General features: G+C 42.8%; 1 protein-coding gene across 2 annotated transcripts; it reads right to left on the bottom strand.

Annotated features, from left to right (window-relative positions):
* Positions 1-380: 380 nt before the first annotated feature.
* Positions 381-15,600, bottom strand: LOC134009860 (equilibrative nucleoside transporter 2-like). 2 transcript variants are annotated; one of them, XM_062449604.1, is made up of 13 exons: positions 15,360-15,600; positions 11,105-11,168; positions 10,702-10,783; positions 9,713-9,858; positions 9,421-9,560; positions 9,114-9,248; positions 8,806-8,903; positions 8,389-8,458; positions 7,044-7,216; positions 6,796-6,898; positions 5,642-5,727; positions 4,393-4,592; positions 381-4,072 (listed from the first exon to the last, which is right to left on the bottom strand). In XM_062449604.1, the coding sequence occupies exons 2-13, from the start codon at positions 11,134-11,136 to the stop codon at positions 3,961-3,963; spliced, it is 1,377 nt and encodes a 458-aa protein (XP_062305588.1). In that variant the 5' UTR covers positions 11,137-11,168; positions 15,360-15,600; the 3' UTR covers positions 381-3,960. The 2 variants fall into 2 exon arrangements, with proteins under 2 accessions (XP_062305588.1, XP_062305589.1); XM_062449605.1 differs by lacking the exon at positions 15,360-15,600 and adding an exon at positions 14,813-14,831.
* Between the last annotated feature and the right edge of the window lie 797 nt (positions 15,601-16,397).

The raw sequence follows: 16,397 nt of genomic DNA, 5'->3' as shown, positions 1-16,397 counted from the left end.
CACTTTGATTTTTTGGGGGGATCGTCATAGCCGCACTGCTGGGACTGCACAGTACACAGGACTGCATGCTTTTCAGGCTATTCTGACCAACAATCCTTTGCAGAGCACTGGCACGACGAAGTAGTATATCAGTTTGTACTGTACATAAAAGTACAGTACAATCACCGTATTTAATCACCGTTTAAAAACAAGATGCATCACATGTATATTTTATATTAAATCAATTTCTAAAATCCAGTCACACAATATGAAGACGCATACAGTACATGCATAGCCATGATTTTATTACCCATCAATGTTCATGACGTACGATCATCCATCTAGAGGTCCAGATCCATGGTTGCATCCATGGAGATTACAACAATACGAAACAGATTACATCAAGATCATTGGCAACTTTTTTGTTTGAAAAGAACACAAAGCTACATTGCATGTTATGTCTTGAATGTAATTTCTTTATGCAACTTTGCTGTGTGATTTTAGACTTAACTGAGCTCTCATATCACCCTTCTATAGGATGGTATATCCAATTGTATGGAAATGTTATATTAACATTTTGTACGCTTCATATAATTGTTGAACAAAAAAGAAATGTGAACAGGTATCAAAGCCATTTCCAGACTTAATTACAATCAAGTTACCTCTATACTATTGCTGACTATACAAACCTAATAATTCAAGTACTGTTATTCTGATTCAAAACTGAGTAGTAAAAAAAAAACAAAGGAGTAATTTGGTCCAACTTGCTCCTCAAGTAAAGACAGTTTCCTGTACACAAAGTAGGCTACAACTCGCATCTGAATTATCTGCTTCCTAGTTCTTGAAAAATCTTAATCTGCATCTTTTCAATTCGATCCAATACTCATGGCAATGGTAAATCTGCATCTCAAAAGTAGATCTGTCACTCAATGGTCTACCAGAAGTCCTAATTCTACACAGACAAGCCAGAAACAACCCCTGCTAAACTGCCAAGTCACCGTTGTAGATGTCTCAGGATTGGACCACTGTCAATATTTCCTGTTTCTTTCCTCTTGAGGGGTTGGCTTCTTGAACAGGCTCAGCACAGGTTCAAGCCCTTATAAACCCTAAGGTTCATACTTTCAATGCCAACAACACACACACACACAACCTCGTTTTACTGTACATCCCTCAAGAGTACACCATTTCAATTCACTGCAGTCAAGAAAACTCACAATTTGATCGATTAAACTAATCTAAAAGCAAACTTTTATAATTCTAAGTCAGTAAACTAAGTAGATTTGTGAAAAAAGAAAAAAAAAAGTTAATAAACGATATGTATAGTTTGTGTCAGTACGGTTAAAATAATGAATACATGTACAACTGCATCGCTTTACAAAAAAACGAGTATGTCCATGAGCATTAATAATTTTAGCAGCTTTTCATATTTCTAACAATGGGAATCCATTTACATTTATTGGGGCAGAAAAGACTGGACTGAGACATCTGTTGTCTCGGTAATATGTAAACTGGAAAGCAGAAAAAGGGAAGGCCCAAAACAAAGTTACAGATGTCAGACTATTATTTGAGATTTCTGTTCAGGGCTTTGTATTAAAACCTTTGCTACTTAGCACTGGTTTAAATACATAACCCAGAGAAAAACTCAAATAATACAAAATATTATTCATTCAGGTGAAAACCAATATTGGCCGCCAACTAACTTCACACCAACTGCACTTCAAAACAGCTGCCACTTTTTTTGGAGAGCAACATTTCTAGTTACAAGTTCAAAAGCAAAATGCGGCCCTACTGCTTGGAACCGAAACATCAAGCAGGAAACCCCCATCTTTCCTAGAAATTTAGCAAAGCAAACGGCACACTTTTACACATCTCCTAAAAACCCAGCTTTACATTTACATTTAGTCATTTAGCAGACGCTCTTATCCAGAGCAACTTACAGTAAGCACAGGGACATTCTCCCCGAGGCAAGTAGGGTGAAGTGCCTTCCCCAAGGACACAATGTCATTTTGCAACCGGCAACCGGAGTAATAGCCCGATTCCTTAACCGCTCAGCCATCTGACTCCCTCCAGCTTTAGAGTCTCACAAGCGTCTACACCAATTCATGATGCTTAAGAATTGTGCCAACATGCGTCAAAGTAACATGCTACTAGAACAGATTGCTACGGTTCCAAATGTAGTAGTACTCATTTCTTTGGAACAATCGCCATACCCAACACCTGTAAGGAGTCATTTTCCAAACCTGAAGTGTGAGTTCCAGGTGTACAGAGGAAGGAAGATGTGGGTTTGAATACTGTCAAGCTCACTAGCCTGAAACCACAGTAAAACAAAATAGCTCACGATAGGTTGAGTCAAGACGGCCAACCCTTAACATCCTGTCTTTAATTCCAATTATAATACTACTGGGTGATTAACCAGTAAATCCCAATGAGAGGTACGGCTAGGGGTGCGCTCAATGAATGTCAAACATTCAGAACATTGTGGATATATCTGTAGTCCACACACAAAGAGAATGTAAAAAATATATATATACACAAAATAAAACTTCAATACCGAGTGCTGTAACAGCAACTTTGTTATAATAAAAAAGTTGACATCTCATTGGATTGGAAAGTATTCCATGACAGGTGTTGTGGGGGGAAAAAAACCAGAGTACAGATTAGAGCTTGTCTGCTTTGTCTTTAGAGAAATTAAAGGCAGATTAAAAAGTATGAACGCAGACTACTTTATTGTACTCAAACAAAAGGTTGTCCTCTCTTATGTAAAGTTTCTCAGCAGTAATTATTTGCTCAGTACTCGTATTAGACAAAAGTACCTATACATTGCCCTTTAATTACAGGCCATTAGAGTAGCGTAGTCAGAACTCGTCATGGAATGCTATCCAACATTGGACCCATCCGTCAACAACTTCTGACAGGTATCTCTCATTTATATACAAACTCTGACACAGGCTGTTGTTAACCTTACTCCCTTTTTAATTAGGAACAAATACATTTAAAAAAACTCAGACGGCTCTCCAGGCAGACACTTGGTACACCTCTCCTGATCCTCCTAGGGCTGTCTGCAGCATCTGGCAGGGTCATCTCCTCTCCATCCCTGGAACAGTGCTCTACTGGTATAGCTCCTGCGGAACCTTCCTTAACCAGTCTTACTTTATCTGCGGCCAACAGGACGGCACACACACACACACACACACACACACCTCCAGGACACCTGGGTCCTACGCCTGACTAGTGTTCCGCTACGTGGGGTGGGGACACCTCAGGCCCTGAGCCCACAACGAAGATGCCTGCTCACCCACTTCCCAGTGACTGCCAACCTTCCGACAAGGTGCAAAGACTCCCATCTTGAGAAATGATACAATGTTGTACCCGAGATATGATGTTGTCTTATCTGTATTCCCTTACTGCATGTCAGTTTGCTAAATTCATAAATCGAAATGAAGTCTCATAGTCAAATAAAATCTTCCATTCATGAAGGAGAACACCCTGGTAGAGTTCAGAAGAGTAATATTGATTTCCAATTGTGAAAAAATAAATAACTTTTCCCCCAAGCTTGTACAGCAAGATGAGACATAAGGCATACACTACCAAATAATACCTACAGAACTAAACCTAGCAAAACACGGCACACGAATAAGTGTACGGAAAACATTGAGACAACGATCAGATCAAAATAAAAAAAAATAAAAAAAAGTATCTTTGTTCTTAGTCACGGTCACTTAGCTTTGGCTTCGACGTGCTGTGGAAGCGAGCTAACCTGTCAAGCTAATCCCTCTCATTGGCACTCTTGTGTAGGACAGTTTGTCGTTTTGATTTACTGTTCAATTGCCCGGTATACCTAGAATCTAGTTGGGTTCCATCTAGGTCTGGGTCTGTCTTGGGTGGAAAGATGGTGGCGGTCAGATTTCCCCTGGTGTTGGGCCACGGCTTGTCACTGCAGGGGATGGAGATGGTCAGACAGACGGGCTGGCTCCAGCCCGCCTACACCAGCGCCCTCAGGGGGAAGGACAGGGCGGCCCCTATGGACAGCCCCAAGGCCAGGAAGAAGGTCATCAGAGCTCCGGCCGTCTCCGCATCTTTGGGCTTCACCAGCCTGACGGGACAAGGAAACAGAGATGAGCGTGTGTTTGAGAAAAAGACATAAGTGTGTGAGTGTATATCAGAGAACGTGGGAGAGATATTAGGCTTGTAAAGCCTTTCAAACTGAAAACATTTGAATACTAGAAAACATGAGCGTGGGTATCTGGGTGTTCGACCCAAATACATGGAAAACACAGAAAGACCCAGTGTGGAGGGATTCTTGAGAACACATAGCCGGTTGAGCAGAAAAGTACAGAAAGAGCGAGTCCACGAAACGAAGAAAGACAGAGCCAGGACTAAGGGAAAGCCTAGAGACAGACTGTGGTCACTCACTGGGGTGCGTAGGACATGGAGAGGCAGACGCAGTAGCCGCTGGAGAGGGAGAACAGCATCATGATGGCGGTGAAGGCCACGTCGTGAGAGAAGTACACGGGGAGATAGGAGCGCGTCTGAACGTTGCAGAGCATCAGCAGGGGCACAAACACCACCCTGGAGAGCACCAATGCCGGGAACAGACGACTCTCCTTCGGGGGCTGAAAGGAGATAAACACTTCTAGACACCTGTTATGGAAAAATTCTAGTGGCACTGTGTAGATTTGAATAGTCAAGAGATGGCGGTTTCAATACATTTATTTTGCTTGTACAAATTAAGAATTAACAAAGTACTTTGTGATCAGTCATAACGAAGGGGGTGCTAGCCACAGATCGTTCGAAGAGTGAACAACCCTAAAACCCTGCCTTATATAAACTTTAGATCAAATGGTTCTTCTGATGGTCAATCCATCAATGTAGCAAACTCTGTGATTGGTCAGCACTGCTCAGTGACAGTTTGACTCCATACCAAGTGTCCCACAGTTCTTTGATGTGGCATCTCTCCCCAAACCAGTAGATAGTAAAGCCACAGGAGTTCACCAGTCAAATGGTCAACTGTCCTTTGTGTGGGCATCTTCAAACAAGTATTTAATTAACACCACCCATGCAACAGGAAGGGCCAGAGCAGCTTGATCAGTTCCCAGCTGTCTCTTCCTCCCCAGGTGACAAGAACTCTCCCAGGTCACCCAGACTTCCCGTCTCTTAGACTTCACGTCTCCTAGTTAGGTGTCATAAAACTGCAAATGGCATCTCTACCAAATGGAGTTGAATCAACATTCATTGTATCAAGCTTCTTAACCAACTTTAGACTTCCATTAAAACACATTCATTGTACATAAAAACACACACATTATAACTGTATTCCAAATTTCCACCACACACCCATCCTCCGACTTTTGCTTCCCCCCCCCCCCTTTTACGTAAACATTGTAATATATCATTTACAGTACTGTGCAGCAGTCTAGGCACCCAAGACTTTGCACATACACCATTTTATTTTGTGATCTGTATTTGTGCGGCAGTATAACATTTTGTATGTATGTATTTTAGTCTTGTAATTTTCTTTTAAAATATGTTTGGTCATTTGTTGGTCTACTCTATGAAGGAAACATGTTGAATAGAGAACCTCAAAGGACAAGCTGCCTTGTGGCTGTTGTTGTGAGGTGAGTGACAAAGCATATTTCTGTAACCAAGGGAACTTGGGACTCACCCATTGAACCAGGGTGGTGACAGTGCGTCCAATCCAGTCCATGACGTTAAACATGAGGAAGCAGCACACAGAAATGAAGTAGCGTTCTGAAAGAGAGTGCAGAGTACAGTTCAACAGCCTAAACCACAGCATACACTAAAACCTACTACTTGGGTTCTTTATATCTTAAAGGGGTCATTGATTGCAGAACCGAATTTACCTTGTAACAGTTGAATAACGACAGTTCAGTGGGTAAAATGGACATACAGTGAACCCCAAAGTCCATTGACACCTCTTTCCTATGCAAATCTCACAATTGTAACAAAATGTAGCTGTAAAACGGTAGGTTTTGAAAAAGCCACCGAACTGACGTCAGTTCCGACCTTATGTTCATCACAGACGCAAGCTGTAGTATGATGTTGTCGCTAACAGTTATTAGCAATGTTAACGTATCCTGCCTGTATCTAGCATTGTTAGAATGTGTGATGATTTAGTTTATTGGCAATGGGGCTAACGTTATTTCATGTTGCTGACTGTGTTTCATTCAAATAAATAACCTGTGTTGTCATGTAAATCTACAATTCAAGATGCATGTTTGTCCAGATCTATTTTTCAGCAAGATAACTAGAGCTAACTGAAGCGGAGTTGAATCACGATAGTTTGTTTGCTAAGCTGTAGTGCTAACGTTACCCACCTAAGTCGATCCTGTTTGCTTCGACAACAGAAGTGGAAACAACCAACGTAATCATTTCAAATGATATCTAGTCAATCTGTTGAAAACAGTGTTGTGTAGACACAATAGATTTATTTGTAAGTTTTTATTTCAAGTCTCCACCTTCGTTGTTTCAGTGAGTGCTGTTGGCCGTGTTGAGTCTTTGCTCCGCAGCTTCACTCTTTGTAAACCAACCAATCAGTGCGCAGCTCATCTATATATTCATGAGCATACCATAAAAGGAGAAAAGCTAGCATTTTGTAGCAAATTCACAGGAAGCATAGAACAGCACCCGGGCCATTTTCAGCCCAACCAATGTTACATACCCTATTCGGAGACCTTAAGGAACAGTGGGAAATACACGAAAAACCCAGTCAATGACCCCTTTAAGCCAAATTTATCTGAGTAAAAAAATAAAAATAGCAGTAACTTAGTAAGGATAGGACAGGAGTTTGTTACGTACCCCAATTTCCAGGGAAGATGGTCTTAACATCCACAGTTACTGCAGGAAACACGGACAGGGTGACAATGAAGACAAACACCACACAAAACGCCATCACCCAGATCTGAAGGACAGAGAGAGAGAAAAGAAAGCAAACAATAAGAAAATACACCAAGGGTCTGCACAGAAACAACGACGACGAAAGTAGCAAATTAACTAAATGCGTCTGCCTCTCCTTCACCCATTCACACACCAATGGTGCCTCATACCTGCTTGAAGACCTCCATGACGGACAGCTTCCTGTCCTCCATCTCCATGTCCAGGAAGGCCTGCCTGCCTCCACTGTCCCCCGCCGCGCTCTCCCCCTCGGCCTCGACGCCGCCGTTAGCCGTTGCGCTGCTGGCATGGCCATTCCGCTTGCCGTTCTCTACCGCGCCACTCTCTGCCAGCAAAAAAGGACGTGCAAGGGGGGTGGATGGTGAAGGCTGTGTTGCCACGTAAGCGCATGACATTGCATATACTAGACCCTGCTTCGAGGCAATATGGCCGTGTGTGTCGTTCTTCTCATCAACAGGACAGCTGTCAAGTGTGGTGGACCATCTGTGTGTCTAGGAACTACAGACAGGCTGTCTTTGTATGGGGGCTGTGACCGGGGTAATTGGATAAGACTGGGTAAACTGACCTAATGAGATAATGCACTGATGAATCCATTCAATTGAGTGTGTGTTTGTGTGTTGGGGGGGGGAAATCACCCAGTGTTGACACAGTACTAAAAAGTTCAATTTGATGCGAGTATGCATGAGACAAGAAATGGCTCTAAAGTTCCATAACCACTGAGAGAGGGTGTGGGTTTGTTTTTGGGGTGGGAATCTTGTGGTAGCTCACAATTGGGGGAGTCAGGTGGCTGAGCGGTTAGGGAAGTAATCAGAAGGTTGCCAGTTCGATTCCCGGCCGTGCCAAATGACGTTGTGTCCTTGGGCAAGGCACTTCACCCTACTTGCCTCGGGGGGTATGTCCCTGTACTTACTGTAAGTCACTCTGGATAAGAGCATCTGCTAAATGACTAAATGTAAATGTAATTCGATTCTTGGGGGTCACGATTCGATTAAAAATCGATTCACAAATGTTTTTTGGTTTGGTTTTTTTATACAATATATGCTTACATTTGATTCCAGTTTGATGTTTAGTGTTACTTGTTTCTATTTGACTGTGATAGGCAGTTAAGTGTTGAAGAAAAAAATCCCACTGCATCAAAACCTTGAAATGTGTAGTTGTTCTTGCAGTTTAGTAAACTCATTGTTATAAAACAAATGCAATTGAATTTAAGCTGACTGCAACCATTCAACATATGACAGTTTTCTGTTATTATAAGCAATGCAGCCCTGAGACAAATAGAAAAAATTGTTCGTACAAAAATAGGGTTAAAACTTTTACTAAGATTTTTTTGTTTTTGTTGAAAATTTGTGAATCGATGTGAATCGCTAGAAGACTAAATCGCGATTCATATGTGGATCGATTTTTCCCCCCACCCCTAGTTTGTTTGTTTTTTCTGTGTGTGCGTGTGCGTGCGTGAGTGTGTGTGTGTGTGTGTGTGCACGCGAATACCATCCTTACCTCTAAGCAGTCCGGCAGTAGCCCCTAGCTCGTAGCTCTTACTTTTGTCCAAGTAGAACTGGGCAAACTCCTACAGTGCCAACATGCAAAAAGAACACTTAGTCTTAAGTTTATCAATTGAGGAAACCATCTAACTTCCACAGGCTCTCCCCTGTCCACACGCACGCACACCAATTATTAACTTCTTCACACCTGACAGACAGGTCCAATTCGCTGAAAGCAACATTGGTGATGTATTGAATGAACCGACTAACAAGGAAACTCCCTGTTTGCCACCTGGACCCTGAGGCATATTCAAATCCTTTTTGATTGTCTCTTGGAGCCTTTGCTACCCGACTCTACTGTGTGGGCAGGAGTAAGCTGGCGGGGTGTTATTAGAGCCAGGGGTGAGAGGCAAGGTGCGGCAGTGGGACTTACCAGGCGAGGCAGAGCCAGGTAGCTCAGTAGTGTCACCAGTGTCCCCACGCAGGGAGTGATGAAGTAGCCCAGAGCAGCCGACTCAGAGTCCGCATCACCTGAGCATGACGCACACAAAATAGGTCAGAACAGCAGCATTCAAATCCAATCCAATTATTCACCAAACCCTCTCCGGGTAACACCATTCTTCCATGGGTTGTTTGGAATCATTTGATTGTTACTCGGCAACAAAGGAGGTGGGATTGGTTGCTTGTGTATACATGCGTGTGTGAAAGCGACAGAGAGAGATAAGACTGTGTGGGACTCACTCGCTATGGCTAGCAGCATGGCGATAGCAGCGAACGCTCCGGCCAGGCCCTGGCCACTCATGAAGACGGCGCTGTACTTCTGAGGCAGCTGACCCACCAGGCCAAACAGACTGCCCTGCAGAATGGCGCCAAACGCTGGGAGAGATGACAGGAAGTTCACAATAGCACACACAAACACTCGGGCTTACCTGCAGTGTAGAGGAGAGACATGGAATACTATCACACTACCAGACATGTCATGTCACTTACACGAGATTCATGCTGTAAAACACACACACACACACACACACAGTGTTGGGAGACTCACAGTTGATGAACCAGATGGTTCCCATGGTGACGGAGAAAAAGCTGTCCTCCTCCATGGGAACCTTGACCAGGATGGCCGTGAAGATGAAGAGGATGAGGATGATGACCAGGCTGCCGGCGATACGCATCTTCTCCGATACCCTGCACACAATAATCATGTTTCTTTGACTCGCGTCACTTTACGTCATACGTCTTTGAATGAAAAGCACAAGGAAATAGCTTGAAGTGTTTAATTGTTGTGCTAAACACTTTTGTGTTCAACTTTCATTTGGACAATGAATTCAATGGCTCACCGTTGATACAGGATGGAGTTGAGGAGTGTGAACAGCAGCAGGGGAAGCTGGGATAGCAGGGTCATCCAGTTGTTGAAGTAGTACTCTCTGCGAACGGTGACCGTTCCGTTGTGCCATTCTGTGGCATTGAGTCTGTTGTTGAAATACTAAGAACGGACACACAGAAAAGAAACTTTGTTCCAAGTGCTTATCTATAGTTTATCCATTTCTTACCTCATAAGACTGTGGGAAATAGGCATTGAGGGGAAAATGTCAACTGTTCACTGAAAATAATGTAAGATATGTTGGATAGTTTGCCAACACCATCATTCTTTCAGTTTATAGTTGCAGATTCAAGGTTTGCTAACTAGATGCTACTCAACTCGTCAAGACACATTGAGAAGTATGAGGCATGTTGAACCTTACCATTGCTACTTAACCTACAATGATTTAGGCTTCCATGAACCCCATTTAAACGTATTTCCCTTGGGAAATAGATGCACTGCTGTACAATGGCACACACACACACACAGAGTATGTTATGGTGTATGAGCTAATTAAAAAGGGTCTCCAGCCCTAACCACGAGTGGTTAGCATCAACATACTTCACCCCCTCCGCTGAAATTCCCTGCCTGTAGTCCAGACATCAGGGGGTCCCAATCCCTAAATCCCTCCTCTAATACTTGACCCCAACATACCAACAACATAGCTAATCTATCACACACAGTCCTCATAGAATGCTCACCCAAAAACATTGGACTTTAAGGACTCTTTGTGTGGACCAATAAATAACTAAACTATACAATTCTTGATTATTGTTTTTTATCTCCCTTAACTGACCACAAAATAATGACTACAAAATTAGTGTATGCCGCATGCAGCCTTTTTTCTAAACCTGACATGCCGTGATTAGACCATTGTAATCGCGTTACATCAAATATTGCCCACAGGGGAGGCAAAAAAAGGACATTTTCTGACAGGATTAGGACAGGGCTGGTGGGTAGGTTTACCATGGATGCGGTCATGAAGAAATTCCATGGCAGCAGAGTTCCTAGGCCCAGGATGAAGAAGATGATCCCCACCAACCAGCCCCTGGGAACAGAGACCACATCAGTCAAATACACCATAACACAGCAAAAACACTTGCTCCAGTATTTTTACCATTATCGATATCGTGTCTCTATGAGAATCATTGTGTCTTCTTAACTGCTAACGAGGAGAAAAGTATTAACCACAGCAGCAACTCTCTTCCAACCTCTGCTTTCAGAAAACTCATCCTTCCATGAAGTTTGCCAACTCATACCACCAAGCTGACAGAGTGAGAAGTCAAGCACATGCTTCATAGCTTTATTCGCTCGTGGGACAAGAATGAACCATTTAAGGAACAAACGCTCGCCGGATTCAGACCCTTACCTGTCCTGAGGGGCGTCAGTCCGGCCTTTCATCTCGTTCTAGAAGGGTCCGCTCAAACTAGATGCTGTAACGACAAAAGAAATACAACACAAGAAAGTCCTTTGGCATCTTACAGAACAGGGGCTGACATTTCACTTTCCTCCAATAGCCTTTTGCTGTTTGCTCGGTCAACGTAGAAAACGCTCTAGGCAATTTAAAAGGTGCTAAAAAGGTCTGCATTCTAACACATAGCTGACAGAGGCCGTTCTTTAGTAGATGCTGGGAAGGGAGAGCGACGGATAGAGAACAAGAGAAGGGATGAGGGGGGATCTCTTGTTCACACTCCATTGCCCTCAATAGGAATAGTCAGTTCCATAAAGCCCTTGGCATAGGAGCTGACCCCTGGGTCCACCCTCCCCCTCTGACCCCATTGTCTGTGCGCTGAGCAAGAATCTGGAAATCCACCCCATGTGTACACACTTGGCTTTGTCGACACAGGGGACAAACGCACACCCTCCTGACCTCACCAATGCAGACAAACGCCATGCGAGTCCCGTCAGTGCTGTCGTTGCATTCGAGACGAGCAAACAAGTCCAAATCGTTTCACACGGCCGTGGTTCAAGGTCACAGCCGACTGACAATCCTGTCCGCAGAGGAACACAAAAGCACCAGGCTGGGTTTTGGGAGACGAGACATGGCGAGCGGTTTTGTTTTGATTTGCTCTGTGAGCGAGTGTGCGCGACAGGAGCTGGAAGGGAGCTTGGAGAGGTGTCGGCAGGTTTCTACACGCCATGAAAGGATCTTTTAAACTTACAGGTGTGCCAGAGCAATGTTATTTTCAACCACACCTGAATCCAAACCCAACCATAAGGAATTTCACTTTAACACTGCCTTCCCCACATTAGTTTTTTATCTGAACACACACAATTGTAGATAAAGAATTACGTACACAATATAAAATTATTCAACCAAGAGTAACAACGTGAATGAAGACAATAAGCAGACTAAATAACCTATATAGGCCAACGTTAATTGCTTTCTGGTTGGCTTAGACAGCATCCTTGTATCAGGCAGCTCTGGGGGAGGTTTCAGGTGTTGTGTGTTTACGGTCAGCGTGCTGGTATACCCTCTCCTCTGGAAAATGTGCACTTTGTCACCGGGCGAGGCCAGTTAAACTAGAACCTTTTTACGTTAAGTCATTTTGAACGCCACTTACTTGTGACTACAAGTGACGCACAGGTACAACACACTAAAACTACTCATACATACACACACATGATCTGTGACAAACAACTGATAGAGGAATGTAGAGTGAGAAAAAGGATTCCTGCTGTACATGACAAGATATTTTTGCTGGTACAATCCACTTGCCAAACATGTTTTAATACGTTATCAGTTCAATACTTGATACAACACACCAGAAAACGTGAACTAAAACCTGTGCAGATTAGATCAAATACACTAGCTGATCAGATGGTTCGTAAAGCAAAACAGAAGACAATTTACATGTACAGTAGCAGTTCTGTGTATGTTTAACCCAAAAACCTTAAAGCCTAACTATGCAACATGCTTTAAGCAGAGAGCCAGAACTGATGACTGTGTGTGTGTGTGTGTGTGTGTGTGTGTGTGTAAGGACACACAAAAATCATGAGATGCATCACATAGGCTAACACTAAAAGCCCCCCATGGCACCTTCCATTTCAGTGGAAAAGCCAGTCAACTGATATTCTGGAAAAGAATAAACCAACCCAGTTCTACAAAGCACTCGATGGTTTCTGTTAATTTGGTCTGATGAGGCTTTGTTGCTGGAATTGAGTCCAAAGGGGTTCACTAGCACCAAATTCAACAAGGTTTCTATCGGAGGGATAGAGAGAACTATTAGCAGGCAAGTCGTCGTGACACAGTCTCTGGCAAGGCTGTTTCTGAGGACCGGGTAAGCGTTTCCAGCTGACCACAAGGTCTTTTTGAGGTTGAGACCTTGTGAGTGGCCAACTAAGGTAAAGGACTGTAGCTGATATCAGAGGACCTAATCATGTGATATAACAAACACATGGTCCCAAAGGCAGCACACCTTGGAAATTTCCATGGACGAATACTAAAGCATTCACCTGTTCTAATTTGCATTTAAAATTCAGCTGTTTTAAAGAAATCGCTTATGGAGGACAGGGGAAACTAATTTAAATTCCATCCAAGCATATGGTGATGGAATCAGGTGATTAAAAGGATTAAAAAGCCAACAGAGTTAAGGAATGTGTAGCCTAAAGGGTTGGGGTGTCACGTTTGGTCGACCCTACATGGTCTGTGTCTCGGTCTGAAAAAGACGGTGTGACTGAAAGCTTTGCAATATATTTCCGACATTTTCACCTCTTAAGTGTGCTGGACATCCCCCGACTTTAAATAAGAATAGTTGACCTATGGATCTTTAAGCAAGCAAAAATGTATTTAAACATTTCAAATAAAACATTCTGATATGTTCTATGTTATAATATGACAACAATGAAGGCTGATGCCTTACCGCAGGTAAGATTACAGTCCAGGCCTTTTCTGTCCCTGCCTCTTTCTACCCGTCACTGTCAAATAAAGCTGAACATGCCCCCAAAAATATATATATTTTAAAGTGCAATTTCACCAGCATGAAAAAAATGCTTTGGCCTTTCCCCCCCCCCCCCCTTCCTGGGAAACACCACTTTCTCAAATAATATTTATAGCATTCACTGAATAAGTAGCTCATTTGTTTCAGAATGGATATGCTGAACAAAGACCTTCTGCAGATTTACTGACCTTTCAATGCAGTGTCACAAAGACAAATGTCAGAAACGTGAGCGAAATGCAAGAATCTGAGAGAACAGGACGCAGGAAGCAAGACAAATAAATAAACTCTTAGCATGTTTCACATGCAATGAAAACGTTTTGTGTCTATTCATTCAACGGTTTTCTAGAAACACATCATTGCTGACAGCTTAATATGTGAAGACTCCCAAGCAGATGCACTGATCAAAACACACAAACATTCTCTCCTCTACTAAACAAATGCACAAATGCAGATCAGTACTCACAAATTCAGTAAGTCTGCTGGATCAGGCCAAAGTCTTTGAGTCTAAGGTTTACAGAGACCGTGAGTGAGAAAGAGATAGTGTTTGTGTAGGTGTAACACCTAGAAGCCAATGTCTGGGTTAAATATGTGCTGCTGTTGGGTGGTTGCAGCTTAAAGCTCCGGATTCCCGTGAACAGGGAATTCTTTGTCTCCTGAATAAGTAATAGACTGTGTGTGTGTGTGTGTGTGTGTAGGAGGCTAGACCGACTATAAAGGAAAAGCTTTGTCTTGCCTTAGATCAGACGTGAAATTAGTCAGCTCTTCTTCTAATTCAAACACAAAGTTCTGACAAATAACAAGCACAGTAGACTTTCATACGCACACCTCACCGTGCCACCACAACCCCTGAGACAGCTGCTCAATTTCATCAGCTTTTGAGCACCACCTGCCCTACTACTTCCTGAAATGACAACTGTTTACTTCAACTATGATTTGTCAATCCAAGCGGAGCATGCGACCATTTACTATAGTGTCAAATCAACCATTTCAGTAATGATTTGGTTTAGCATTTTCGTTTTAGCGTAGTTGTTTTGTATTCAAATTGAAGACAAGTAGCCTAAACACCCTTAATACACACATGTATTTGTGCGTTAAGATGTGTAACACACGCTGAGCGGACATGCTGATTGTTTTACCTGATAGTGGGCTACAGACACCCGTATGATAACCAATAACGGATGACACAAACGGAATCACTCTTCATTGGACCGGCCGGTAATCCCTGACTGCGTCGGTTTATCCATGTGGCACCGATCTGCTATGGTCTGGCCTAGTAGACAATATGACCTGCTCTCTACCTGATAGCCATACTTTCCTCAATAACATTAGATGTAGCCACTCTGCAGGCAACCTTGTAATGGCACATCGTAGTGTAGATTGAAGACCGATACCACATCAGATGCTAAAGACATGTCACCGTAAATATGGTGAAATGCGTAGTTCGCGAATTCCTCTTTCACACAGGCTACACAAGTGTATTATTTGATGCGCCTCGTGTAATTTGACTGGTGTAGGCTATTTGTGTGTTATATTAACGACAGTCACATATTACGTTTAATGAAAACAATACGGAATAGGCCTACCAATCTACAAAATGCATAATCATTGACAATATCACTTCCAAAATCTATCAATTGTACGTTCATTCACTGCCTTTCGTCACACGTTCATGATCAAACTCACCTTGGTTAGTATGGTTGATCTATGGCGACTGTCGCGTCACTCTGTTCATTTTGTATTTTTCTTGCCCGGATTAGCGAAGGTAACTCTCAAATCGACAGCATAGAGGCAATCATAAGAATGTAATCAGAATATGTCTCCACGTGGTGCGGAATGTCTACATTAAGATTAGTAAAACTACGTAGCGTGTAATCGTGAATATCCATCTTTGTCCTTGCTCTTCGCGCGCTGCTGGTGCACAAAAACCTACAGTAGGATGCCCCTCCCCTTTCCCCTTGTATAGTAGGCTAAAAGGGGGAACACCATGTCATAATATATGCATGACATGTCTGATGCTAAAAATAGTTAATCAATAGTGATGTTTCTCAGTGTGCGAATTACGGGGGGGTTTGGGGGGGTCTGACCCCCCTGATTAAGGCTCGGACTCCCCCAAAAGAGGTAAAAACCACAGGTCGGGGGGGTTCTTACCTGTAATCGTAAATATTACAATATATTTACCATATTCATTCAATAACAGTTTGGCGATACACAGAAATGTTGACTTTATGGCAGGGAATATCACACACCTGCCATAGTCAAAATTCACTCAATAAAGTGCCCGATACAACTCAAGAAACACTGCGCGCGAGTGACCAGCGGTTGAATCACCTCAGTGTAGCTACGTAGCGGTGCGTTCCGCGTCGTGAGAAAGTGCAAGAAAGGCAAGTTAGCTATACCCCCAAAAAATCTGGCACAAATGTATTTGTAATGGCAATTAGCTGTAGAATATCCACAACAATGTTAATGATAGAAACATGGTTAACCACCAACTTAAACCGAGTAGACCCCCCCGATTGTCATTGTATAATTCGCACACTGGTGTTTCTGATGGCTGGTGGCATCGCTACTATTAACTATGTATAATGCGAGACAGCTCTCAACTCGGCAGAAAACTATGGCAAGCCGTTTTATCATTTAACCAATGAATTCTTGATATCCAAAATTCGAATTTTTGATATCAAGAATTCAATTTTGGATATCAAGAATTCCAATTTTGGATAT

This window comes from Osmerus eperlanus, chromosome 23 (genome assembly GCF_963692335.1).
Source record: "Osmerus eperlanus chromosome 23, fOsmEpe2.1, whole genome shotgun sequence".
NCBI lineage: Eukaryota > Metazoa > Chordata > Actinopteri > Osmeriformes > Osmeridae > Osmerus > Osmerus eperlanus.
The sequence above is the reverse complement of the archived record's forward strand: the minus strand, read 5'-3'. Positions and strand labels throughout refer to the sequence as shown.